General features: G+C 42.5%; 1 protein-coding gene across 1 annotated transcript in view; it reads right to left on the bottom strand.

Annotated features, from left to right (window-relative positions):
• Positions 1–5,109: 5,109 nt before the first annotated feature.
• LOC121543573 (scm-like with four MBT domains protein 2) overlaps positions 5,110–26,225 on the bottom strand; it is a 35,460-nt gene continuing 14,344 nt past the window's right edge. Inside the window, 19 exon segments of the mRNA XM_045220181.1 lie at positions 5,110–6,273; positions 6,475–6,603; positions 6,813–7,085; positions 7,783–7,865; positions 7,868–7,942; positions 8,227–8,402; positions 8,578–8,621; positions 8,623–8,688; positions 9,345–9,484; positions 10,460–10,527; positions 11,207–11,249; positions 11,364–11,477; positions 11,573–11,688; positions 12,302–12,531; positions 12,678–12,746; positions 12,748–12,780; positions 13,849–13,946; positions 15,001–15,244; positions 17,463–17,551. Coding sequence (XP_045076116.1) covers positions 6,133–6,273; positions 6,475–6,603; positions 6,813–7,085; positions 7,783–7,865; positions 7,868–7,942; positions 8,227–8,402; positions 8,578–8,621; positions 8,623–8,688; positions 9,345–9,484; positions 10,460–10,527; positions 11,207–11,249; positions 11,364–11,477; positions 11,573–11,688; positions 12,302–12,531; positions 12,678–12,746; positions 12,748–12,780; positions 13,849–13,946; positions 15,001–15,244; positions 17,463–17,551 — 2,231 coding nt within the window. The 3' untranslated portion in view covers positions 5,110–6,132.

Raw genomic sequence — 26,225 nt, 5'->3', positions numbered from 1 at the left:
GAATATGGAAATTGTTTGGCTGGTTACACAGAGGTGTGATGTTATAGATACACGGTCATTCCCCACAGCTAAACCTTAATCAATAGTGAATCATTTCTGAATATACCCACAGCACTCACTTCATATCTATCTGCTTAACTACTTGTTTATCAAATACTGATTGACAGACAATTAATGTAAGACATAAGGTTCATTTTGAATAATGATCGTTTTTGATCAACTACTGTAATGTACAAAGTCTCATTTTAGGAAATGTCCTTTACTAATTCCTTCATTGAGAGTGTAGCACTTTACTAAATACATCAGTTTATTAAATTAAAACAATCGTGTATTCTCATATGCTCAGATACAGCACGTGTAGACTTTACTGTGAAATGTTTATAGCCCTTCCCAACAATGTGGAGTTTAAAAATAAAAATTAAAAATGGCTAACACCGAAGGGAATAAACCAAAATACATGAGAATGACTATATATTAGAGTACCAGATCATGTGCTATGGTGTTGAGGTGAATACATACATGTATGACCAGAAGTATGTACACCACACTTCGCCAACCATCTCATTCCAAAATCGTGGTCTGACTAATATGGGTTGGTCCCCTTTGCTGCTATAGCAGCCTCCCATTCCTGGGAAGGCTTTCCACTAGACATTGGAACATTGCTGCGAGAAGCTTGCTTCCATTCAGCCACAAGAGCATTAATGAGGTCGGGAACTTTGATGTTGAGCGATTAGGCTGGCTCGCAGTCAGCGTTCTAATTAAACCCAAAAGGTGTTCGATGGGGTTTGATGTCAGGGCTCTGTGCAGGCCAGTCCAAGTTCTTCCACACCATCTCACAAACCATTTCTGTATGACCTCGCTTTTTGTGCCTGGGGGCATTGTCATTATGAAACAGGAAAGGGCCTTCCCCAAACTCTTGCCACAAAGTTGGAAGGCCTAAAAATGCGTCTAGAATGGCATTGTATGCTGTATCGTTAGAAATTCCCCTTTCACTGAACTAGGACCTACTTGAAAAACACAGCCCCAACCATTGTTCCTCCTCCACAAACTTTGTGCTTTTTCTTAGGTATTCGGGAAGTGGCGTTCTCTAGCATCCGCCAAGCAGATTCGTCAATGGGACTGCCCAGATGGTGGCGTGATTCATCACTCCAGAGAACTTGTTTCCACTGCTCCAGATCAATAGCATGGCTTTTACACAACTCAGCCGGCTGTGCTTGGCTGCTCGGCCATGGGCTACCATTTCATGAAGCTCCACGACAGGTGGTTCTTGTAGTGACATTGCTTCCGGTTTATCATTGGTGAACGAGGATAGCAGGCGATTTTATCGTGCTTCAGCCTCGAGAGGTCCCCGTTCTGTGAGCTTGTGTGGCCCTACCACTTCCAGTGAGCCATTTGTTGCTCCCACATACGTTTCCCACTTCACAATAACAGCACTTACAGTTGGCAGGTATCTCTAGCAAACAATTTGTGAACTGACTTGTTGGAAAGGTGGCATTCTATGACGTGCCACGTTGAAAGTCACTAGGCTCTTCAATTGATTTATTCCTGCATGCATTGTTTGTTTATAGGTTGCATGACAGTGTGCTCGATTTTATACACCTGTCAGCAGGTGAGGCTTCAAATACCGAATGCACTAATTTGAAGGAGTGTCCACATATATATATATATATATATATATATATATATTATATATATATATATATATATATATATATATATATATATATATATATATATATATATATATATATATATATACCTACCCTAATATATATATACACTACCGTTCAAAATTTAGGGGTCACTTAGAAATTATATTTAACAATTTTTTGTCCATTAATAATGAATCAAATACAGTGCTTATGGGTTATGAGTTTTGTGGGCACAGTTAGAAAGATATATGGCATATAGAGAAGCACGGATGACATCATGAAAATGATTGGAGGGTTTGTGTAGAGGAAGTTCAGGAGTAAAAACAAACAAAATATAATTATTATGCATTTAACTAAGTCTGTAAATGTATATAGTATCTTATAGCTGGAAGTAGAGCCTAACCATTGTTTGTTTACTAATTTTATGGAAGGGGGTGAGTGGGGTTAAGTAATAAAAAAATATATACAAAGGATATGTATGTATTATATATATATATATATATATATATATATATATATATATATATATATATATATATATATGTATGTATGTATGTATGTATGTATGTATATATACATAACATATATATATACATACACATATATATATATGTATTTATAAAAAAACTTGGGGAGTTGGAAGTGATGCAGACATTTTGATGGAAATTACAATCTGTCTGCAATATTACGATCTCCCCAAATTTCAAAATAAAAATAAATGTTCTGAAACTCGTCAGTCTATTCTTGTTCTGAAAAATGAAGGCTATTCCATGCGAGTACTTAAGAAAACCAAAGATCTTGCAAACGCTGTGTACTACTCCTTCACAGAACAGCGCAAACTGGCTCTAACCAGAATAGAAAGAGGAGTGGGAGGACCTGGTGCACAACTGAGCAAGAGGACAAATACATTAGAGTGTCTAGTTTGAGGAACAGGCGCCTCACAGGTCCTCAACTGGCAGCTTCATTAAATAGTACCCGCAAAACACCAGTCTCAACGTCAACAATGAAGAGGCGACTGCGGGATGCTGACCTTCTAGGCAGAGTTGCAAAGAAAAAGCTATATCTCAGACTGGCCAATAAAAATAAAAGATTAAAAGATGGGCAAAAGAACACAGACACTGGACTTTTTCTTTGTTTCTGGCCATTTTGATCCTGTAATCGAACCCACAATTGCTGATGCTCCAGATACTCAACTAGTCTCAAGAAGGTCCGTTTTATTGCTTCTTTAAATAAGCACAACAGTTTTCAGCTGTGCTAACATAATTGCAAAAGGGTTTTCTAATGATCAATTAGCCCTTTAAAATGATAAACTTGGATTAGCAAACACAACATGCCATTGGAACACAGGACTGATGGTTGCTGATAATGGGCCTCTGTACGTCTATGTAGATATTCCATTAGAAATCAGCCGTTTCCAGCTACAATAGCCATTTACAACATTAACAATGTCTACACTGTATTTCAGACCAATTTGATGTTATTTTAATGGACAAAAAAATGTAGAGGTCTGTAATTTTTATCATAGGTACACTTCAACTGTGAGAGACGGAATCTAAAACAAAATCCAGAAAAATCATATTGTATGATTTTTAAGTAATTCATTTGCATTTTATTGCATGACATAAGTATTTGATCACCTACCAACCAGTAAGAATTCCGTCTCTCACAGACCTATGTTAAAATTACCTATAAAATGGGAAAAACCTGCAAATTCAGCTGATGTATCAAATACTTGTTCTCCCACTTTGTATATATTTTACACCAGCTTATTGTGGAGTAAACATCTTGCATGAAGGCAGGAAGTAATGTGACTAGGCAACAGGATAGATAATAATAAGAGTAAAATAAAGAACAGAGTAGCAGCAGCATGTGATGAGTGTAAAAGTGTGTGTCGTAATGTGTATGTATGTGTGTTTGTGTTGTGTCAGCCTGCATGTGTGTGTGGGCGTATGTAGTATATGTGAATGTGTGTGGGTTTTGTGCGGGAGTGTCAATGTAGTGTGTGTGTGAGTGAGTGTGTATATTAACCAACATACATTTACTGAAAACGGTATAGCCTAATAATTCTCATTTGATTGTTGTCCCTCACTCCCTCTTTCTTTATCTTTCTTACTGAACGACCAGAGCAGTGCTGTCGTGACCCAGATATAGGCCTGCTGCAATGGGAGTGCTGTAGTGTGAGAGCACAGAGAGGTGGTTAACCACTCACATTTTCACACTCTTCTTCCCCTCAGTGCTCTCTGTTTCCCAGGCCTGTACAGTCTATCACAGTTGAGTCCTGACACACACTACTGCTGCTCTATATGAATGGAGATAAGGAGGTCTTCCCATGAGCCACTTACCTGGGACCATATCCAATCACAACCCTCCATCTTAACTGACAGGCCTCTCAACACTTGCCAAAAATGAACTAAGGAAATAGAAGACATGGCAAGGATCGAAGCCATTTTGAAGATTTGACAAAATATTGTCGTTGTCTGTAGTTGCCAGCTCTTACTCTCAATATTGAGCTATTGTGTTATCAAAAGAGTTACTATCACATTCACTGTTTGAATGCATTAAAATCATCGACTGACTTCAGAAGATAATGTCTGAAATTGCCACTTGTACATGAGATAATAAAATGCCGCTTTTTTTATTTAAACCAGTTAAACGGTTGTTTACTACTCTGCAATCAAAATGTATCCCGTTTGTTTCCAGATATAGCTGGGAAAAGGGAAAATCATGAAAAACAGACGTTAGAAATTGTGTTGCCAGGCAACCATTTGAGGTAGCGGTTGATTCAACCGCTTTTCAGACTGGCTCAATCGAAAGTGTCAGAGTTGGTGTGTGTATGTGCTATTGAATTAATTCAACTGTGCAGTAACAGAAAATTGGTGAAGCACGACTCATCTTACTGCTGTGAAATACCCTCATCTCAATATGTACTGTCTGTATTAAATTAAATGTATATTACATTAAGAACATGCTACAGACTTGGAAATACAATAGGCTACTAGTCACTGCCTGTTGGAAGAATCACAATGAAATCCAATCAGTAATGAAATGGTTATTACTACCTATGTACTTCATTCAGGCCTACCCTCAGCGAGTTTATACATGGTAAAAAAAAACACCTTGATGAATTCTTAATCTATATAAAAACTAGAAAACAAAGCATCACTACAAAATCAGTAGAAATTTATTTTCTTATCAACACTTATCAAAATATCTTCACCGCATTTTGCATAGATGGATACCAAATATTTTACATTGTTAAAACAACTTATTAAAGTGAAAAGTCCAAAACAAAAAGAGGGTTTAGCTAATTCAGGACTTTGGTCACACTGTAGATACTATCAACAAACTATCTATTTCTAAGCAACAGACTATCTGTTGATAAGCAACTGCTTGCTAAGGTTAGGGTTAGGGTAAGGTTTAGAATAAGGGTTAGGATAAGGTTTAGGTTAGAGTTAGGGCTAGTAGATAGTTAGTTAAAATGTTACTGATAGTCTGTAGATAGTCTGTAGCGCATCTACAGATGGACTATCCAATTAAAGCGTTACCAGGATTTTCTACAATCTGTTAATGAGAAAATGCAGCAGACCTACTATTTCCCTATGTACACAAGAAAAAACAGATAATTTAATAACAGGACTAAATTAATATTGACTGGAATAACTCATGAACATCCTTAAATACATATTTGAAACCAAATACTTTCAATAGCCTATCAACTCTCTCTCTGAATATAGTTTTCTTACAACCAAATAAGATATATTATTCCTATTCAATAAGGAATACAATAAATATTGCAAATATATTATTGTAAGTTACTAACCAATTTTTGTTAATCAAATATATTAACCTAATTTACTTAAATATAACAAAGAGAGAAAACATTTAACAAATATTTAATAACATTTGTTCATAACTTAAACACTGTCAGGGCCATCAGTCTCAAACAGCATGTAAAAAAAAAAAAATAGATATTCCAAGAAAATAATCCTCAATTTCAAAATGTTCCAAGAACATAATCCTCAATTTCGATCAGTTTCTTCACAGATCTGTATTCCATATGGATTTACTCATATGTACCGTACTCAACTATCCACAGTTGACTGATCCTTCCACACAGTACTGTGGAAATCTGAACCTTCCAACCCATCTCTGCCTGCTGTCGCAAATGAGGATGATGTCCTGAGCTCCGTATGTGGGTAGCTCCTCCTCTGCTTTCTCTGACGTCACTTCCTTCTCTATGTGACATCAGTAATCCACTGAAAAGTGGCCGGGTAATCCATGTCCAGAATTTCAGAATTCCTAAGCGACAGCATTACCAGTTTTCCCACTTTCCTCCAAGCCTTCCAGACCAGGTAATCCCAGACTTGGCATTAAGCCAAATCATCTCTCCTCCTCTTCCTCAGATGAAGGTGTACTGGGTGAGGCATCTCCAGACAGTCTGTTCCCTACAGGGTAAAGGTGCCAGGTCAGACGCCCAGGATCAGTTGGCGTACTGGGCATAGAAGGCCACCTTGACGCGCTCTATCTGGTGACACAGCTTGATGGCTGGACCCAGCTTCAGCTCCATACACTCCTGGACTGTGGGCAAAGTCAGCAACAACAACGCCTGGCCATCTATGTCCTGCAGAGAGAAAGAGAGAATACGATAAGAGTGAGTGAGTGAGTGAGTGAGAGAACATGAGAGTGAGAGAGAGGATGACGATGTTAATGATAATGTGAAGACAGAATCTGTACATCAAACAAGAAAGTGTGTTGTTTTGGGGACGTGTGTGTGTGTGTGTGTGTGCATGTATTTCAGAGTGTGTGCACAGTGTGTTTGTACCTGCTCCTGGAAGATCTTGGCGAGAGCAGCACAGTCAGTGGAGGTGATGAAGGTGACCACGTCGTCTACGGACCACTCCAGAGGGTTCCTCTCCAACACCAGCTGGCACTCCTCCTCACTACAGTCCACCTGGAGGACCACAGGACACATGGCCAGAAAGATGAATCTACATACAGGGCCTATATCGACTGAATATGACATCAGGACGTCATTCACTGACCATACCTGGGGCACCGGCCAACAGGGAGTCAAAAAAGTACTCATCAAATACTAAATCACATCTTCATTAATGTGGGTCTGTGTATGTGTTTGTCTCTGCGTGTAGCATTCTATCTCACCTGCATCTCCTGTCTCTTGGGTGGGTGGTACTTGTTTCCCTGGTTATATGACAGAGACCGAGTGCTCCGCCTCCTGCTTTCAGGACCCTCATGGCTGCCCGAAGCTATGCCGGTATGGGTGGCCCTGCGTAGCGTCACGGCACGCCGCGGCCGGCTGTTAGCCACCTCGACAGAGGAAGTGTCTGTGTGGTCCTCTCGCGGCTCAGAGCTGGTGCCTTCTTCACTGCCCGACTGCAACATAAGATCCTCTTCATCATCTTCTTCATCACTGTCCTGTAGGGAGTTATAGGGTCAATCTTAGTGCAGTGACAATCAAGTCCATTATAAAATAGAGAGAGACGCGAAGAGGGAGAAAGAGAGAGAAAGAAAGAAAGAGAGAAAGAAAGAAAGAGAGACAGAAAGAAAGAAAGAAAAAACAGAAAGAAAGAAAGAAAGAAAGAAAGCGAGAGAGAGAGAGAAAGATAAAGAGAGGGGGAGGGGAACACAGATAGTAGATATGTATTTGTATTTATTATGGATCCCCATTAGCTGGGGTCCAGCAACATTAAGGCAGTTCATGCAATTTTAAAAACATTACAATACATTCACAACACACTGTGTGCCCTCAGGCCCCTACTCCACCACTACCACATATCTACAGTACAAAATCCATGTGTACGTGTGTGACTGAGGGCACCAGCATTTACTCTTATACACATGACAAAGAGAGACATGGAGAGAGCGACAGACAGACCGAAATAGAGAGAGAGACAGACCGAAATAGAAAGAGAGAGAGACAGACCGAAATAGAAAGAGAGACAGACATACAAAGAGAGAGCGAGAGAGAGAGAGAGAGAGAGAGAGGAGAGAGAGCGAGAGAGAGAGAGAGAGAGAGAGAGAGAGAGAGAGAGAGAGAGAGAGAGAGAGAGAGCGAGAGAGAAAGAGAGAGAGAGAGAGAGAGAGAAGAGAGCGAGAGAGAGATCTGTCAGACCTGTGGTGACCCTGCAGGAGTGTAGTCCACTGCAGACGAGCGTCGTTTCTTCTGGACAAAGATGGCCTTCCTCTTCTTCCGAGTCGTGTGGGTTTGGCCTCCAGACTCTCCTCTCCTCCAAACGGCTTAGACAGCTTCCTCTTCTTACCGTAGTAATATGCTGGGGACACAACACTCAATACAGTTCATATTGGCTCAATTCTGACGCAGGTTAGCTATTAATTTAAAGGGGGTTTTAATTCAAACAAATGGATGTGTGTATTTTTCGTGTGTGTGTGTGTTTTTGTGACAGACACACAAACTCACACTTGTAGAAAATTACTGTATTTGTTCGCGCACGCACACACCAACCTACAAACATATATGAAGTTGATCTTAGTTCCCATAAACAGAAACCCACACATAAACACACATGTACAGTAACCACACCCTACACACACTTACTGTATTTGGTCTTGGTCTGCATGGCGCAGTTCTCAGGGCACTTGTCTGTGACTTGGACGGGGCTGAAGAGGTTGGGACAGCACTGCAGCTTCACACACACTTTACGACAGAAGTCTGGGATCTGCTCTGCCAGACGCACGATCCGGATGGACGATCGATACGTCTTCCCTTTGTATCTAAGGAGTGGAGTGAAACATCAGTGTCAGCTCAGGCCAATAGTATTATTCATACAGGACCTTGCATGTTTACGAGGAGCATGCATGTTCTGGATGTGGCTTGTCTTGTGACTTTGTAAAATGGGTTCTAATGGTCATTCCAATCCTGGTCGAGCTCCTCCCAGGTGGGACTCACTTGGCTTTGAGGGTCTCCTCGTGGCAGTCCCAGTGCTGGTCCTCTTACATCCTGTAGCTCCCTCAGGACACGCCCAGGCTTGTAGGCTGCATTGATCAGCATGCTCAGCACCTGCATGGGGACACACAGGAGATAACTGTGGAAGCTGAACACCATACTGAACACACTTTCTTTAAGACATTTTTTTCTCTAGTTTTCAAGTTAACGTGGACACGAAAACTAGAGAACAACTAAAACCAGTAGAACACAAACACACAAACCTGCAAACACACTTAAATGAGCAAGGACACACATTCACACACTCACACTAGGGGGTATCTAGGGAAATTAAAGGCTGTTTTTGCTGAGTTACTGCGCACGCGCGTGTGTGTGTGTGTGTGTAAACAGAAATGACTGACAGTTCACATTCAACTGAAGCTGCTGCTGAGAGACTGCAGGTGGTTAACAAGACATTTCCTTCTCTCTCTCTCCCTCCCTCCCTCCCCTCTCCAGTCCTTTAATTAGGCATATGCCTCTCTACCTCCTCCAGAATATGTTGTTAGTTTTTCTGATCCCCTAGGGCTCTGGTCAAAAGTTGTTAGTTTTTCTGATCCCTTAGGGCTCTGGTCAAAAGTTGTTAGTTTTTCTGATCCCTTAGGGCTCTGGTCAAAAGTTGTTAGTTTTTCTGATCCCTTAGGGCTCTGGTCAAAAGTTGTTAGTTTTTCTGATCCCTTAGGGCTCTGGAATAGATTTGGGTGCAACCAGTAGGTTGATGTTCCTCTACCTACCTCTTTGAGGACCAGAGTGCATTTCCCCGGCCCTACAGCCTGTGGCAGCTCAGCGATGCGGCCCTTGTTCAGGTAAGGGCCAGAGAAACAGCGGTGGTTCACATAGATCCTGGAGCAGCAGTATCTCCCATTGGCTGAGCCTGGGGAGGAGAGAGAAGCATCACGGGACATCAGACAATCCGCCAATAACAGACAGATATAAGAACGTCAGGCAGCCTATCAAGTTTAATCTCTTGATAGACTATATAGAAGTCCAATTAGTGAGAAAAAAAATCTGAATTGGGCTGCGTTTAGACTGGCAGCCCAATTCTGATGTATGTTTTTACTAATTGGCCTTTTGACCAATCAGATCAGCGCTGAAAAAGATGTGACGTAAAATGATCTGATGTGATTGTTCAAAAGACCAATTAGTGGAACAAATATCAGAATTGGGCGGCCTGTGTAAAAGCAGCCTAACACTTACATTATGTATGACTTTTGTTATAAAACTCCACTGCACTGCCTTGTTAATGAGGCTTGTATAGAGGTGTGCTCTACATAACAATGCAGTGTGATTCCACACCTCAGTTTACACTTTGTTACTCATACACCTGTAATTGCACAGCTCCGGTTGAATAGTGATTAGACAAATTATAAATATATAGAAGGGCATGGGCCTCTTATGGACACAACACTGATGCACCCCCCACACGCGCACACACACACACACACACACACACACACACACTTAATAAATAAACATAACAATGGCTGTGTAAAATGTTGAGAGGAGTATGTGCTAACAGAAGTGTAATATTGATTAAAATGTAGAGGTTTGTTAGAAAGCAACACTTTTCTGAGACAAGCTGTGAGGTACCAATCAGCGATTGTGAAGCGCAACTGTTAGGCAGACGAATGTTGTTTGCTCATAAATATGAATCTGCTTTGAAACAGGTGTGGCTAATGAACACAACCCAGGTACACACACACACACACACACACACACACACACACACACACACACACTCATTCTGTTTACAGGGCTTTTCCATGTTAATCATGATCATCATTAACTCTCATTTTCATCAATAGCTGTAAATAAATCATCTCATATTTGAATTATGAATCTTGTTTACCCGTATCCATGGCAACGGGCTCGCAGAGGTTGAGAGGGATTGTCTCCACGGGTTGGGGCGGAGCCAACCTACAGACAGAATGTCAATCAATCCATGAACCAATCAATCAATCAAGTGAACAGCCAAGCCGTCCAATCATTCAATCAACGATACAGCTATTTAAGACCCTGTCAGATTTAGCTTAGTGTGATACATGTCCTTCCCCAAACACTACTGAACCACAATGGAAAAGAATGAGGGATATTGATGAATGAGTCCCTTGGGGGAGAGATATGGTAAAACAGGTTAGACGACAGGGGTTGACAAAGTGTTACTGAAAGCCTCATATGTTGTCTCTGAACGACCACATCCCTGATCCTTCAGAGCTACGTTTCCCAGCCGCTACTGAAACATGTCATTTGTCAATATAACAAATCTGTCCGCTGAAGAAAAGGCAATTTCGAAGTGAACAGTTAGCTACTGTTTCGGTGGAAAGGGTATGGTTTGAGAGAGAGGGGCCTTGAGGCTTTTTAAGGAATCTACTTGAGTGTGTTCTCCATCTAGGTTTTTTTATTGTAAAGTATAAGGCGTGCATTTCTGTGGGTGCTGAAATGGTTTGGCAATGCATTGATTTGTTTTTAGAGTGGAATAGCAATCTGTGTGATGGAACTGTTAAAGTGCTGGATGGGGATTTTCAAAAGGGAATGGAATAGTGAGGGTTTTAAATTGGAGTGGTTCTCTGTAGTTTTGGAGCATCAGCGAACTTACTGCTTCTCTGGTTGTACGACGGCAATCTTCTTCTGCTGCTGGCCTGCAATCAACAGAAAATAATAGGGTTTGCACTATGCACAGTGTGTGTGTGTGTGTGTGTGTGTGTGTGTGTGTGTATATGTGTGTGTGTGAGAGAGAGATGAGGGATACATACAGACAGGCTTCAGTGGTGGAGTCAAGAGGTAGGCATTGGTCTCACACCATCCTACAGGAAAGATGTCCATGGACTCCACATCCACAATACACTCCGGGACGGACTTAGGCAGACCTGGAGAGGGACAAAAGAGCATGGGGTAAGACAGCTGTCCATGCACGCGCATGAACGCACGTACACACACACACACACACACACACACGTCTCACCTTCCAGTCTGAGCCACAGCAGGCGACCCCTGACCTGTGTGATCTGAGCCACACACACCTCGGTGGGCCTGACAGGGTTAATGGCCTCCAGCCACATGTCTTTAGCGAAGCCTCGGCTCTGCCATGCCTACAGACACAGACAGCCAATGGGATAAACAGTAGACATAACAATGGATCCTTCTGACAATTGAGAGGGAATGTCTGTGTTGTTTATGTATAATCATTCATTTAAAAGGTGCAATATGCAGAAATCGCTCCACCATTTCCTTATGTGACAAAACAAGCAGTCATTGTGTACAGACTCATTGTACCATCTAAACCACTGTGAAAAATATTTTCCATAAGCAAAAATATTGTATTTTCAGCTGTTTGAAACTGGTGTACAAAACCTAAAGTAAAAGACACAAAAACGAAACTTAACGGGATGCATAAAACAGACCCACCGCGTCTTAGACTTGCTTTCAATGAGAATGACAGATCTATGACTGACATTTCTATGTGAATTTGGTCGGGTCGCCCAAAAAGTTACATAATGCAGCTTTAAGGGGGGTGGGGACAGGGATGACAAGAGGGAGATAGATGGAAAGGCAGGAAGGGAGGGGGGAGGAGGGATGGAGAGAAGGATGAGGACAGTGGGGAGAAGAGGCATTGAGAGAGGGAAGAGGAGCGGGATGGAGAGAGAAGGATGAGGCAAGGAATTGAAGGAGGAAGGAAGATAAAGTATCTTACGTCAGGGAAGCATGCGTCAGGGCGGTCTCAGTCCCACTCTGTTTCAGGTAGTCCGCCCAATCAAAGTCCTGGCTCAGGTAGCCCCTGGGCCGCTCTAGACCAATCCCGTTCTTTAGACACCACTGGACGGGGAGGATGCCCGGCGACTCAGCATGGCACACCAGGGACAGGGGTGTGGCCTCTGGAGTGAGGTCATCCACTGTGACCTGGAAGTAGTGCTCATTGTAGACCTACAGAGAGAAGAGGAGAAAGAATGATGGGGGCGATATAACCATGGCTTCATTAACACATAGAAACACTTTTAAGGGTATGACTAGGTTTGTTTGGTGGGGTTAGATACAGTTGGCTAAGGTTTGAGATGGTCAGGTAGGCTCACCTGTGTGACAGATACAGGGCAGATGTAGAACGGCTCCAATGGCGACACCATCTCCAGCTTCATCCCCGTCCCTGAAGGAGTGTTTGATCAGGTCTGCATGGTCCTGAAACAACCCGAGTCACAGTGTAAAACACACACGTTATAATGGTCATTGCAAACAGGCTTTGTTAACAAACACTAAAGCAGTGGGGTTAGGCTATATAATGAAAATATGATTACTTTGTCATTACTTACTAGCCTGCTCAACTGCTCAAATATGCTCTGAGTTAGATCAAATAATGCCTATGTGAGTCTAACTAATTGTCTGTGACAGGTGTATTTGACCTATAGAGACAAATATAGCTAGCTAGTATGGTCCTTTAAAACCCACTGCCATGGAGGCGTGAGGCAATCAGACAGGTCCAGCCAGATCACTGTAGTCTGTATGACAGGTACACACCCAGACTTAAGAGGGGCGTGGGAAAGACAGCAGCTTATCACTACACACCCACCACAAACACACACACCATAAACACACACACAATAAACACACCCACACACACAAACACACCCACACACACAGATAGGAGCGGAGGTGTCTGAGCCATGTAGCATAAAGATTTTACATTGACATTTCAGTCAATTAGCAGAAGCTCTTACCCAGAGCGACTTACATTAGTGCATTCATCTTAAGATAGCTAGCTGAGACAACAACATATCCCAATTGTAGTAAGTACATTTTCCCTCAACAACGTGGCTATCAGCAAAGTCAGTGCTTTTTTTTTTGCCATGGGATTTATTTATGATACTCTTTAAAGAGGTAGGGTTTCTGATTTTTTCGGAAGATGGGCAGGGACTCCGCTGTCCTGACATTAGGGAGAAGCTTGTTCCACCATTGGGGTGCCAGGACAGAGAAGAGCTTTGACTGGGCTGAGTGGAATCTGATAACATGATATTGTCTGTTAAATGACTGATTGGAACTCAGGGGTTTGACTACATTGATTAAGTGAGTATTTGATTTGTGTAACTGTTTAACCACCAGCCCCACATGGCCTGATAGCACACACAGTAAGAATTGTCATGGGAACTGATGAACCTGCACACCTGAGCAGGCAAGAGTACTCAGGAAGTGGGTTGTGTGTAGAAGCACTTCCTGTGTCACAGGGCTACTTCCTGTGTGGCTGACCCTCACCTTAAACACCTCCAGGGGCAGTGGGTTCTGCTGGGCCTCGCTCCGCGCTGCCTCAAGGGCCTCCTGCCACTCGAGGGCGCTCTTCAGGCCACGCAACTCTGAGACGAGAGAGATGACAGTCAGAGTATAACTCTCAAACTCAGCATCAAATTAAAAGACCTTACAAATCTCTCCCAACTGTTTATTTAAAAGGTATAGTGGAATATTTTGGCTATCAAGACCTTTTTCTACTTGGCATGCTAGCTGTACCTGTAGACCTCTAGTCATTGTGCTAATGCTAGTTAGCAATGGCTCACGAAACGACCTTTAACTTCCTTCATGCAGACATAAAAATGGTATCCATGAGTTCATCTGACTCTGGGTTAGTAGAAAAAGGGCTTCATTGCCAACATCTCACACTATCCCTTTGAGCAAACCTCTCCCAGTGCTTCCCAAATGTTTATATTTTTAAATCAAATGTCATTTAAAGGAATAAGTCTTACAACCACATGACCCTCCCCTTCCCTCCTCCTCCCACTCTCTACAAACTGGCTTAACTGAAACCTGGGACTGGAGAAACTCATATGGAGTTGTACATTTTCCATTTTGTGTTACAACAGTCGACCAGTATATGTATGTCTGAAGGAAAAATATTATGTGTGTCATTGCAAGTGTGAGTGTGTTGCTATGATTGTGACATTGCGTGTGTTGTGTTCTGTGGAAAGGCATTTTTTTATACAAAGTCATCAGTTCTGTAGAAGTTGAAACTGAAAGATCTACATCTCGAATATGAACCGAAGCCACATGTTGAGTCATTCAGAGAGAGAGAGAGCGAGAGAGCGAGAGAGCGAGACAGAGACTTCATAAGGGGGTTTATGATATTGAACAGAGAGAAGGTAATCTCCCAGCTGTTCTGAATGGCGTAAAACATAGTCATAAAAAAACGTGTGGGTGTAACATTGATCCTCACTACATCAAGGCCACCATTTTATCCTAATCTATGGCTCTCATGGGATATGATTCATAAGTATCCCCTTAATAAACCGTAAGTCCAATAGAGTTGGAGAGTCCTGGAATGTTGCAGGTTTTCGTTTCAGCCCAGCACTAACACTAACACAGCTGAATGTGACCCAGAGCTCCTCACTCCATGCAGTTATGACCCCGCCCCCTTACCTTCTGGGGGCTTCAGTGACAGGCGGTTCTCCTGAGCCCAGCCCAGTGGGCGGAGCCTCACGTCGAGGTAGAACAGCCAGGTGTCGTGGGCGTCGTCTTGGAGACCCACATGGCGCAGGCGGAGCCTCCCGCCGATGTTCTGGGCGACGCGGGAGGCCCAGTAGAGGGAAGGGTCAGTGAGGTCCCGTACCTCCATCACCGAACCCTCCAGAATCAGATCCACTGTGTTCTTCCCCCTCAGAGACTGGATAGAAGGATGTGGATGTGGAGGGGGAGGGGAGGGGAGGGGAGGGGGAGAGAAAAAGGGAATCAATGGAAAGAATTCAAATATTAAGCTGATCTACCCCAAATAAAACAAATTAAAATGATTTAAAAAATCCAATCTCTGTGTACAGTGCCTTCAGAAAGTATTCACACCCCTTTTTCCACATTTTGTTGTGTTGTAGCCTGAATTTAAAATAGATGGTGTCCCCCAGGGCTCGTTTCTAGGCCCTCTCCTCCTCTCTCTATACACCAAGTCACTGGGTCATATCCTCACACGGTCCCTCTTATCATTGCTATGCGGATGACACTCAACTACTTTTCTCCTTCCCCCCTTCTGACACTCCATGGTGTCCCCCTCCCAGAGTGCAAAGAACCTTGGCGTGACCCTGTCGTTCTCTGCACACATCAAAGCAGTGACTCGCTCCTGCAGGTTCATGCTCTACAACATCCGTAGAGTACTACCCTACCTCACACATGAAGAGGTGCAGGTCCTAATCCAGGCACTTGTCATCTCCCGTCTGGACTACTGCAACTCACTGTTGGCTGGGCTCCCCGCTTGTACCATCAAACCCCTGCAACTTATCCAGAATGCTGCAGCCTTCCCAAGTTCTCCTATGTCACCCCGCTCCTCTGTACACTCCACTGGCTTCCAGTCGAAGCTCGCATCCACTACAAGACCATGGTACTTGCCTACAGAGCAGCAAGAGGAACTACCCCCTCCCTACCTTCAGGCTATGCTCAAACCCTACAGTTTTCAACCCCTTGGTAAAAAAAAGAAAAAAAGGCAGACATTGAATATCCATTTGAGCATGGTGAAGTTATTAATTACACTTTGGATGGTGTATCAATACTGTACACCCAGTCACTACAAAGATACAGGCGTCCTTCCTAACTCAGTTGCAGGAGAGGAAGGAAGCCGCTCAGCGAGGCCAATGGTGACTTTAAAATAGTTACAGAGATTAATGGCTGTGATAGGAGAACTGAGGATGGATCAACAACATTGTAGTTACTCCACAATACTAACCTAAAGTACAGAGTGAAAAGAAGGAAGCCTGTACAGCAGGGTTCTTCAATTCCGGTCCTGGAGGGCCGAAACACTTCTGTTTTTTATTTCTACCTGATAGTTAATTGCACTCACCTGGTGTCCCAGGTCTGAATTAGCCCCTGATTAGAAGGAGAGGATGAAAAACAGAGGTGTTTCGGCCCTCCAGGACCGGAATTGAAGAACCCTGCTGTACAGAATAAAAAATATTCCAAAACATGCATCCTGTTTGCAATAAGGCACTAAAGTAAAACTGCATCAAATGTGGCAAAGAAATTAACTATATGTCCTGAATACAAAGCATTATATTTAGGGCAAATCCAACACATCACGGAGTACCACTCTTCATAATTTCAAGCATGGTGGTGGCTGCATCATGTTATGGGTAAGCTTGTCAACGGCAAGGACTAGGGAGTTTTCTTTTTTTGATAAAAAGAAACGGAATAGAGATAAGCACAGGCAAGATTTCTAGAGAGATTCTAGAGGAAAACCTGGTTCAGTCTACGTTCCAACAGACACTGGGAGAAAAATTCACCTTTCACCAGGACAATAACCTAAAACGCAAGGCCAAATATACACTGGAGTTTCTTACCAAGACGACATTGAATGTTCCTGATTGGCCCAGTTACAGTTTTGACTTAAATCGGCTTGAAAATCTATGGCAAGCCTTCAAAGTGGCTGTCTAGCAATGATCAACTATACACATTTTTAAAGAATGTGCAACATTTGTACAATCCAGGTGTGCAAAGCTCTTAGAGACTTACCCAGAAAGACTCACAGCTGTAATTGCTGCCAAAGGTGATTCTAACATGTGTGAATACTTATGTGAATGAGATATTTCTGTATTTAATTTTCAATACATTTGCAAACATTTCTAAAAACATGTTTTCACTTAGTCATTATGGGGTATTGTGTGTAGATGGGTGAGAGCAAGAATTTTGAATTTAGGCTGTAAGACAACACAATATGGAATAAGTGAAGGGGTATGAATACTTTCTGAAGGCACTGTATGTCTGATTTCCCCTCTTTGAGAGGGAACTGGTATTATCTGGGGTGAAACCTCAGCTCAACATACAGAGCTCAACAGATTAGCTAAAGCTCTAAATGTGTTTCTCTATCTCGTTCTCCGTCCAACGCGCACTGAGACAGTACTCACCCCTTCCAGTAGGTTTGCTGGTGCGGTCCGTGAGCCAGTCAAGTCCTGGATGAGAAAATCTGTCCAGTCACTGTACTTCTCTTTGATGGCTACAAGACAGAACAGAGAGAGAGATAGATGGTCAAATATACTGTGCATGCAAAACCCTACATGACAATGCACTTACATCTATTAGCACCAGGCTAAGCAGTGAACAACAGTGGAAAACAGTTAGCTACAGAACACTGCAGTATAGAGCAGTCCACATAAACAGGTGTTTAGAGAGATACAATGGGAGTATGGTAGAATAAGGCAGGCATGAACGAACACATGTATCACCCTCTCCAGAGCCATTTAAACGGCTGGTTCCTGCTCATTTGCATAGGACATGTTTGTTTACTCCACTTTCTGTTTCCCACAGTGCAACAGTAGTGATGTATAATTCATGGTGCATCGTGGGTCTTGATTTGACTTTGACTCCACGCTGACTAGTGACTTCCCACAGGCATACACAGGTCTACCAAAGACAGTACAGTATGAAGATAGGCAGAAAGTGCTTCTCCAATAGAAATCCCCGAACACACTTGTAGGCGATGTCATGGCGACATTGGCTAGCTAAGCTCATGCATAGAAACATGTCATGGGGTTTAACGGTCGTCTCGCACCGAACTGCGCATGTGCAGGCCGTCAAATCAAACGCACTCCTTCGATATAAAGTTGTTTTCCACTAAAATGTAAACGTTTCAGTTTGTCAATTTCACAAGGTTGGAGTAATACCATGTTCAACTACTTAAGACATTGGCTCGAAACTAGGTTGTGCTTTTAGTTTTCAAGAAAATGAACAACTAAGGCAGGGGTGTCAAACTCAATCAGCACAAGGGCCATATTGAAAAAAACTCCAATGATTTTGCGGGCCAGACACTGCCATTTGGCGTGCAGCACATTGGCAGTGCTTGCTGTGACTTGTAGTGCAGCGCATCGCGGGCTCTATGGAAGCAGGCCAAAATGAATTGACAACCCAAGTCATTGCATAATTGGCCCAGCGTCGTCCGGGTTTGGCCGGTGTAGGCCGTCATTGTAAATAAGAATTTGTTCTTAACTGACTTGCCTAGTTAAATAAAGGTAAAATAAAAAATAAAAAAATTGTGCAGGCCTTGTGTTTGACACTTGTGAACTAAGGAATAATTTTTTACTTCTCTCATTGACTTCTCAACCCCCCAAAACCGGCCTGGTCTGCTTGGTCTGTTTCACAATTGTTCCCAGAAGTCTTGCGATGTTTAGAAACTCTGTGGTTCTACTAAGTCACACATCTCTCTCAAGCAAAACTAGAGTAATCTATTTTTAAATGACAAATTATTCACCCCTCTCCAAATACATCTAATACTCTAGGTTTACAGTCACTGATTGGACGCAAAGATTCAGAGAATATCTGACTCACTGGGGCAAGTTGAAATGAGTCACCGTAGAATGACAAGTGGCCAGCAGTAGCCTATATCATGGAGGATTACACTGCTATCTGTTATTAAGCCAAGCAACACTTAGAAAACAAATAGAATAATTCATTCCTATGGGAGAGAACAGAGGTATTTTTCCCTCATTTTATATTCTCTCATTAGTATATTCTTCTGAAGCCAGATGAGACAGATTTAGAGAAAGTCAATTAATTTTCCTACAAACAAATCTGTCTCGGGACATGGCCGATCCCGTTTTCCATACATGGTGCAAATACAGTTACAAATAATGTCTCTCTGCCCCAGTACATCTCTCCACCACCCCTGGTTAATAATAGTGTTTTTTCCTGTCAGAATATTTTCTTTCCACACACACACACACACACACACACACACATACACACGGTGCTCCTGATGATCTCCGGTGTGCAGAAATAGATAAACTATTTTTACAGATCCTGCTAGATTAGTCATCAAGCCATTTAGAATAGGCCACAGAGCAGAATGCAGGCTGCTCCTTCGCCATCTGAACTTCAGCCCCTCCCCCTCCCTCCTTTTTCTGTTCTACCTCCTCGGCTCCCTCCGGTCCAGAGTGTAGTTACAGTACTAGTTTGCATGTAAATAATAATACAAAAAAAATATATATATATATATATCTTGCCCATCCTCCAGGCGATAGACTGAGGCAAATCCTGACTTCCACAAAACAATAACTGCATAATTTACTTTGAAGAGAACCCCCTCTCCCCTTTTCGATCTTTCGTCTTCTCCCCTCCCCCAATCCTCTCCTCTCTTTTCTCTCTCCTCTCCTTGATTTTGCTATACTTGGAGACATCCAAATAAATATCCACCATACAAAAAATATCTGATTTGCATATCCAACAACAAGACATTGTGTAAACAGACAGTGAAGGCTAATTCAAAAGCTTATTTAAGATAATCAAAGTGATTATTAAAAAGAACAAGTCTGGCCTGTATCATGGCAGGGAGGGATGTTTTTATATGTGATCACAGCAGTACAGCAGATTCTAATCAAGGCTAATGGGACCAAATTAGACTATTTATTCTCAGTCTAACTCACAGTGCTTATCTAGTCATTATTATTACAGTGGCATTGTAAACCACACTATCTACTAAGTCTCCAGGGGATCCTGTAAGACTGAATTAATAGTATAACCATAGACCATATATCAGGGTTTAATATCTATGAGTGTAACAATCTAATAATTTACTGCTAGTACATACAGTGAGGGAAAAAAGTATTTGTTCCCCTGCTGATTTTGTACGTTTGCCCACTGACAAAGACATGATCAGTCTATAATTTTAAAGGTAGGTTTATTTGAACAGTGAGAGACAGAATAACAACAAACAAAAATCCAGAAAAACGCATGTCAAAAATGTTATAAATTGATTTGCATTTTAATGAGGGAAATAAGTACTTGACCCCTCTGCAAAACATGACTTAGTACTTGATGGCAAAACCCTTGTTGGCAATCACAGAGGTCAGACGTTTCTTGTAGTTGGCCACCAGGTTTGCACACATCTCAGGAGGGATTTTGTCCCACTCCTCTTTGCAGATCTTCTCCAAGTCATTAAGGTTTTGAGCCTGACGTTTGGCAACTCGAACCTTCAGCTCCCTCCACAGATTTTCTATGGGATTAAGGTCTGGAGACTGGCTAGGCCACTCCAGGACCTTAATGTGCTTCTTCTTGAGCCACTCCTTTGTTGCCTTGGCCATGTGTTTTGGGTCATTGTCATGCTGGAATACCCATCCACGACCCATTTTCAATGCCCTGGCTGAGGGAAGGAGGTTCTCACCCAAGATTTGACAGTACATGGCCCCGTCCATCGTCCCTTTGATGCAGTGAAGTTGTCCTGTCCCCTTAGCAAAAAAACACCCCCAAAGCATAATGTTTCCACCTCCATGTTTGACGGTGGGGATGGTGTTCTTGGGGTCATAGGCAGCATTCCTCCTCCTCCAAACATGGCGAGTTGAGTTGATGCCAAAGAGCTCGATTTTGGTCTCATCTGACCACAACACTTTCACCCAGTTCTCCTCTGAATCATTCAGATGTTCATTGGCAAACTTCAGACGGGCCTGTATATGTGATTTCTTGAGCAGGGGGACCTTGCGGGCGCTGCAGGATTTCAGTTCTTCACGGCGTAGTGTGTTACCTATCGTTTTCTTGGTGACTATGGTCCCAGCTGCCTTGAGATAATTGACAAGATCCTCCAGTGTAGTTCTGGGCTGATTCCTCACCGTTCTCATGATCATTGCAACTCCACGAGGTGAGATCTTGCATGGAGCCCCAGGCCGAGGGAGATTGACAGTTCTTTTGTGTTTCTTCCATTTGCGAATAATCGCACCAACTGTTGTCACCTTCTCACCAAGCTGCTTGGCGATGGTCTTGTAGCCCATTCCAGCCTTGTGTAGGTCTAAAATCTTGTCCCTGACATCCTTCGGGGAGCTCTTTGGTCTTGGCCATGGTGGAGAGTTTGGAATCTGATTGATTGATTGCTTCTGTGGACAGGTGTCTTTTATACAGATAAGAAACTGAGATTAGGAGCACTCCCTTTAAGAGTGTGCTCCTAATCTCAGCTTGTTACCTGTATAAAAGACACCTGGGAGCCAGAAATCTTTCTGATTGAGAGAGGGTCAAATACTTATTTCCCTCATTAAAATGTGAATCAATTTATAACATTTTTGACATGCGTTTTTCTGGATTTTTTGTTATTCTGTCTCTCACTGTTCAAATAAACCTACCATTAAAATTATAAACTGATCATTTCTTTGTCAGTGGGCAAACGTACAAAATTAGCAGGGGATCAAATACTTTTTTCCCCTCACTGTAAGTACCCCATTGTTTAACCAGGTGGGTTGTTGACAACAAACTACCTTCTAGAAAAAAAGCCAAAATACACAAAGTGGAAAGACTAATCAACAGCAGACATGCAGGTGAATGTAATTCATAGTCAGAAATGTAGCTCAATAGTCACTGAATAACAGCCAACAGGACAGACAGACACCTCTCTGTTCTGATAGGCTAAATCATGTGTAGGTGTTTTACGACGGGGGAGACGCACTAGCTTGTGATGATGTTAACCATTAACGTAAAGCCATGTTGATGAGAAGTCAGGAGGGAATAAGAGACAGGCATGAAATATGAATTAACTCAGAGACGTGTTTACAGTAAGTGCGGTGAATTTACTGCCCCCAGGACATAAGGGGTTTAGAGTGTGTATGAGGAGGTGTGTGTGTGTGTGTGTGTGTGTGTGTGTGTGTGTAGGTGGGGTGGGGCATTTGTAAATTGCTGCTATAATGACATGCTTGGCTAAACCTAATAGCACCTGGCTAGGTAGAGAAAAAGACTGCCCTCTAAAAGACTGCCCTCTAAAAGACTGTCTCACACTAAATACATCCAGCACTAGTTATATAATCATTCTGAAAATGGAGACAAGCAAATGAGATTGGGATATGGGACTACACCCATCCACACCATACTACACACACACACACACACACACACACACACACACAAAGCAAATACAAAGCTGTTGCAAATCAGGTGGTGGAGATGGGAGGATTGGTAATTTGGGTATCAAATCAGTCCTGGCCTGCTCTTTCTGAGTGCCTTGTGTTAACTTGGCTCGTCTTTGACCAGGATGATGCGTGTGTGTAGTCCTTCCTGCCAACTAAGGATTAACTCATGCACTATTAAGGACAGAGGCAGGTCACACACACACACACACACACACACACACACACAGCTGTAAGCCTGAGCCCCATCTCAGAGCCTCATCTCTAGCAGGTCCTGGCAGGAAGGAGTGAGTGTGGCGAATGCATTATGCAAATGACCTCTGTGGGGTTCTGAGAGCAGCGCTGTTATCACATGACTAAACTTGTGATACACTCAAAGCTCCTGACACAAACAGGAATGCAAACAAATATGAAAAGATACACACACACACACAGGGCTTGCATATGCAGCCAAATATTTTGCTGTGCGAAATTTGCTGTGCGAAATTGGAAAAATGTAAAGCGTAACAATATTTAGCTGCAACACTGCTCAAACAAGACAGGCTGAAGCCCTGCCCCCTGTCACTCAACAGGCAGGCAGCACATAGACAGCTCCTCCACGCTGTGCCTGTTTCTCTCAGCATGCACTCAACAGATTGTTCCAAAACAACAACAATGCTGCTCAGTGGCGGCTCCTGAAAAAATTCTCAGGGGGGGCAATTTTTCTGATGATTTAGGTGACCTACACACATTTTAAAAAAGATATGTCCAGCAACAACATGAAGACAGGGGCAGCATATAAGTCAATACCAGAAGCATTTATTGACTGATCTCAAAAGTGTTGGCTTACCAGGGTTGGTGGAGCCCTCAGTTTCATCTTTGCCTCGCAAAGCTAACTCAAACACTCCGCAAAACTTCACACACTGGATTAGCCGGCTGAGGATGTGGCGGTTCTTGCTAATGTCGTAGTAAATATATTTGTTATAGTGAATATGGAATATGATATGTTGAGTAAAATGTTGTGCTAAGATCTATTTAGGTCAGGAGCTGGTTATAAGTTCTGTTCCTATCCAATAACAATGGACAAAAGGGTCCTATCTTGTCAGCCAAGGACAACACCCACGCCATAGGCCTCTCAGTTCTTCCAACTCACGAGTTCTTGCTCTGAGGACACACACACACACACACACACATCATCACTGTTAAACACACACACACACACACACACACACACACACACACACACACACATCATCACTGTTAAACACACACACACACACACACACACACAAAAATCCCCTCTCTTAGGCTGAACATTTGAAGACAGAGAACCCGACTCAGAGCCAATGCAACAGTGACAGTAGCCTGGAGGGGACCTCGCCCAACTCATCAGGACCAATCAGAAGATCAGAACTACTAGATTCAACCTACTTCATTTATTGCATAAAATGTCTGCACAGTGCACACAATGTTTCGGGGCTCTCTTCAGATAATAATAATAATAATAATAATAATATGCCATTTAGCAGACGCTTTTATCCAAAGCGACTTACAGTCATGCGTGCATACATTTTTGTGTATGGGTGGTCCCGGGGATCGAACCCACTACCTTGGCGTTACAAGCGCCGTGCTCTACCAGCTGAGCTACAGAAAGTGGATACTCATGGATGCGCATCGCAATTGTAAAATGTCAACACAATTGGAGACACCACGTCATTTTTGGAGACATGTTATTGACAGTAAACTATTGTAGATGCGACTGCTAACTAAATAAAACATTTTAGCTGGCTAGCTAATCATCTTAGCTAAATGTGGGGCAAACAATTCAGTTATTTACCGTTAATTTGAGGGATTGGGGCGAAATAAATCGAGTTACATAGTGATACTTTACGATATACTGTATTGACAATATCGCAATATTTTAGCGCTAGTTGGCTGTACCTGCACCAAAACACCATTATTGTTCCTTCATAGCTTGTTCTCAATCTTTTCACATTGGGAGCCAATTTGTTTTCAGCACTTTTATTTCCATGACTGATCAAAACTCGTTCTCATGGCTTTCTGATCCCTCTGCAACAGACATATGGTGCGCAATAAAATCACAGTATCGAATCGCAATACGTATAGAATCATGAGACTCGCAATGCATATATCTTATCGTGAGGTTCCTGGCAATTCCCAGCCCAAGTTCATTTGCCACAACAAATCTCTTCGCTAGCAAACGCGATGTCTTCTCCAAAACGGCAATGTGTCTCCAGCAATGTTTACTTTTTTGACGTTCTATGGCATCTCCACTTTCCAAGCATATATGACCACATGTAATATTTTGGTAAGTGATGCAAATAGTGAACTATGTAGGGCCAGGATGTAAAATATATGTAGCTGCAGCAATTTCTCTTATCTGATATGGTAAGTAATGGGGCTTAATGTATAGCTCCCTAAGAGTTTGACGAACGGGTCCGTGCACGCGATTCCAGATATCTTTACCTCTGAATAAACTGCCTTTATTATACCCTATCCACCCTGTCCAAAGTCTCTACTTGGTCTCAGTTCTCCAGTAAACTTGTGATTATCAACACTAACCTCATCGTTGTGGCGGCGGACAGCTAGCCTGTATCCCTCATCCAGTTGAGTGGCAATGTTCTTTTTTCGTTAGTACCAATTTTTTGGAAAATCCTCGGGTGTAGGACTTTCCGCCTTTAGTAGAAACCTGTTGAATTATTAAATTTGGTCTGGGAGGTCCTAATTGTTTCGTTGCCAATTTATCTTGATTTGTTCGCCGACAAAAAGGAACTTCTTTCAAAGACACAATCGAGTTGCACTGAAGGCTAGCCATTTTTACAGTAGTAGTGAATTGATTGAGGCTGCTACCCGGTCTTTTCTTAGTTACGTTCATGGTTACGTTACGTATGACGAAAGCGTAAGTGCAAGCCCTCAGACACCCATAGAGATTGTATTGAAAGCTCTGAAATTTGAAAAAAATAGATTTTACATGGGAGTCTATGACAGACTTCTGGGCGATTTTCAACCTGACTGAAATCGCCCAAAAAGGGGGGTGGCCATTTGAAGCACGACTTTAGCCTGATTGGACATTTAGTGGCAGATCAGACCAGACACGTCTAGATTACAACACTGATAACTACTGTTGCCGTGATATAATTGATTAGAAAAAAAATCCCTTCCTTTTCCCGTTTGGCAGTGCGTCGCCCATATCGCCCTATTGAACACACCGCCCCTGATGCTGCTTTCCACATTGCTTCTAAATATGAATCCACATCTTCTCTATTATAATAATAGTTTGTGAATCTTGCTCTTTGCAAAACGCCAGTTAGTTAGTCTAAGGAAACTGGCATGTGCCTAAAGCTCATCGTTAATGCTACCTTTACCTAAATGCACTAGCTAGGGCAAAGCAAACGTTAGCTCTAATACAGGCTGCTACCAGTGATGGTGTAGATCAGCATGTTGTTTGTGCAAAGAGCATGTTCTGAATCAGATAGCCTATTCTAAACTCTTTGTCTAAATATAACTATGCATTTATTCAAATGCTATTAGGGTACCCTGGGAAACACTGACCAGCACTTTGGTTCCTACCCTGTCATAAATCCTACCTAATTTGTTGTCATGCCAAACACCAACCATAGAATTAGAATAATCATTATATTTCTATGATTCCAACCGTTCACCAAAGTGTTTTAATCTACACTGAACAAGAAGCCAGATGGGGAGGTCCTGGGCTGGCATGGTTACACAAGTCTGCGGTTGTGAGGCCGGTTGGACGTACTGCCAAATTCTCTAAAACGATGTTGGAGGTGGCTT

This window comes from Coregonus clupeaformis, unplaced genomic scaffold (genome assembly GCF_020615455.1).
Source record: "Coregonus clupeaformis isolate EN_2021a unplaced genomic scaffold, ASM2061545v1 scaf3299, whole genome shotgun sequence".
NCBI lineage: Eukaryota > Metazoa > Chordata > Actinopteri > Salmoniformes > Salmonidae > Coregonus > Coregonus clupeaformis.
This window is presented reverse-complemented; position numbering and strand designations above follow the sequence as displayed.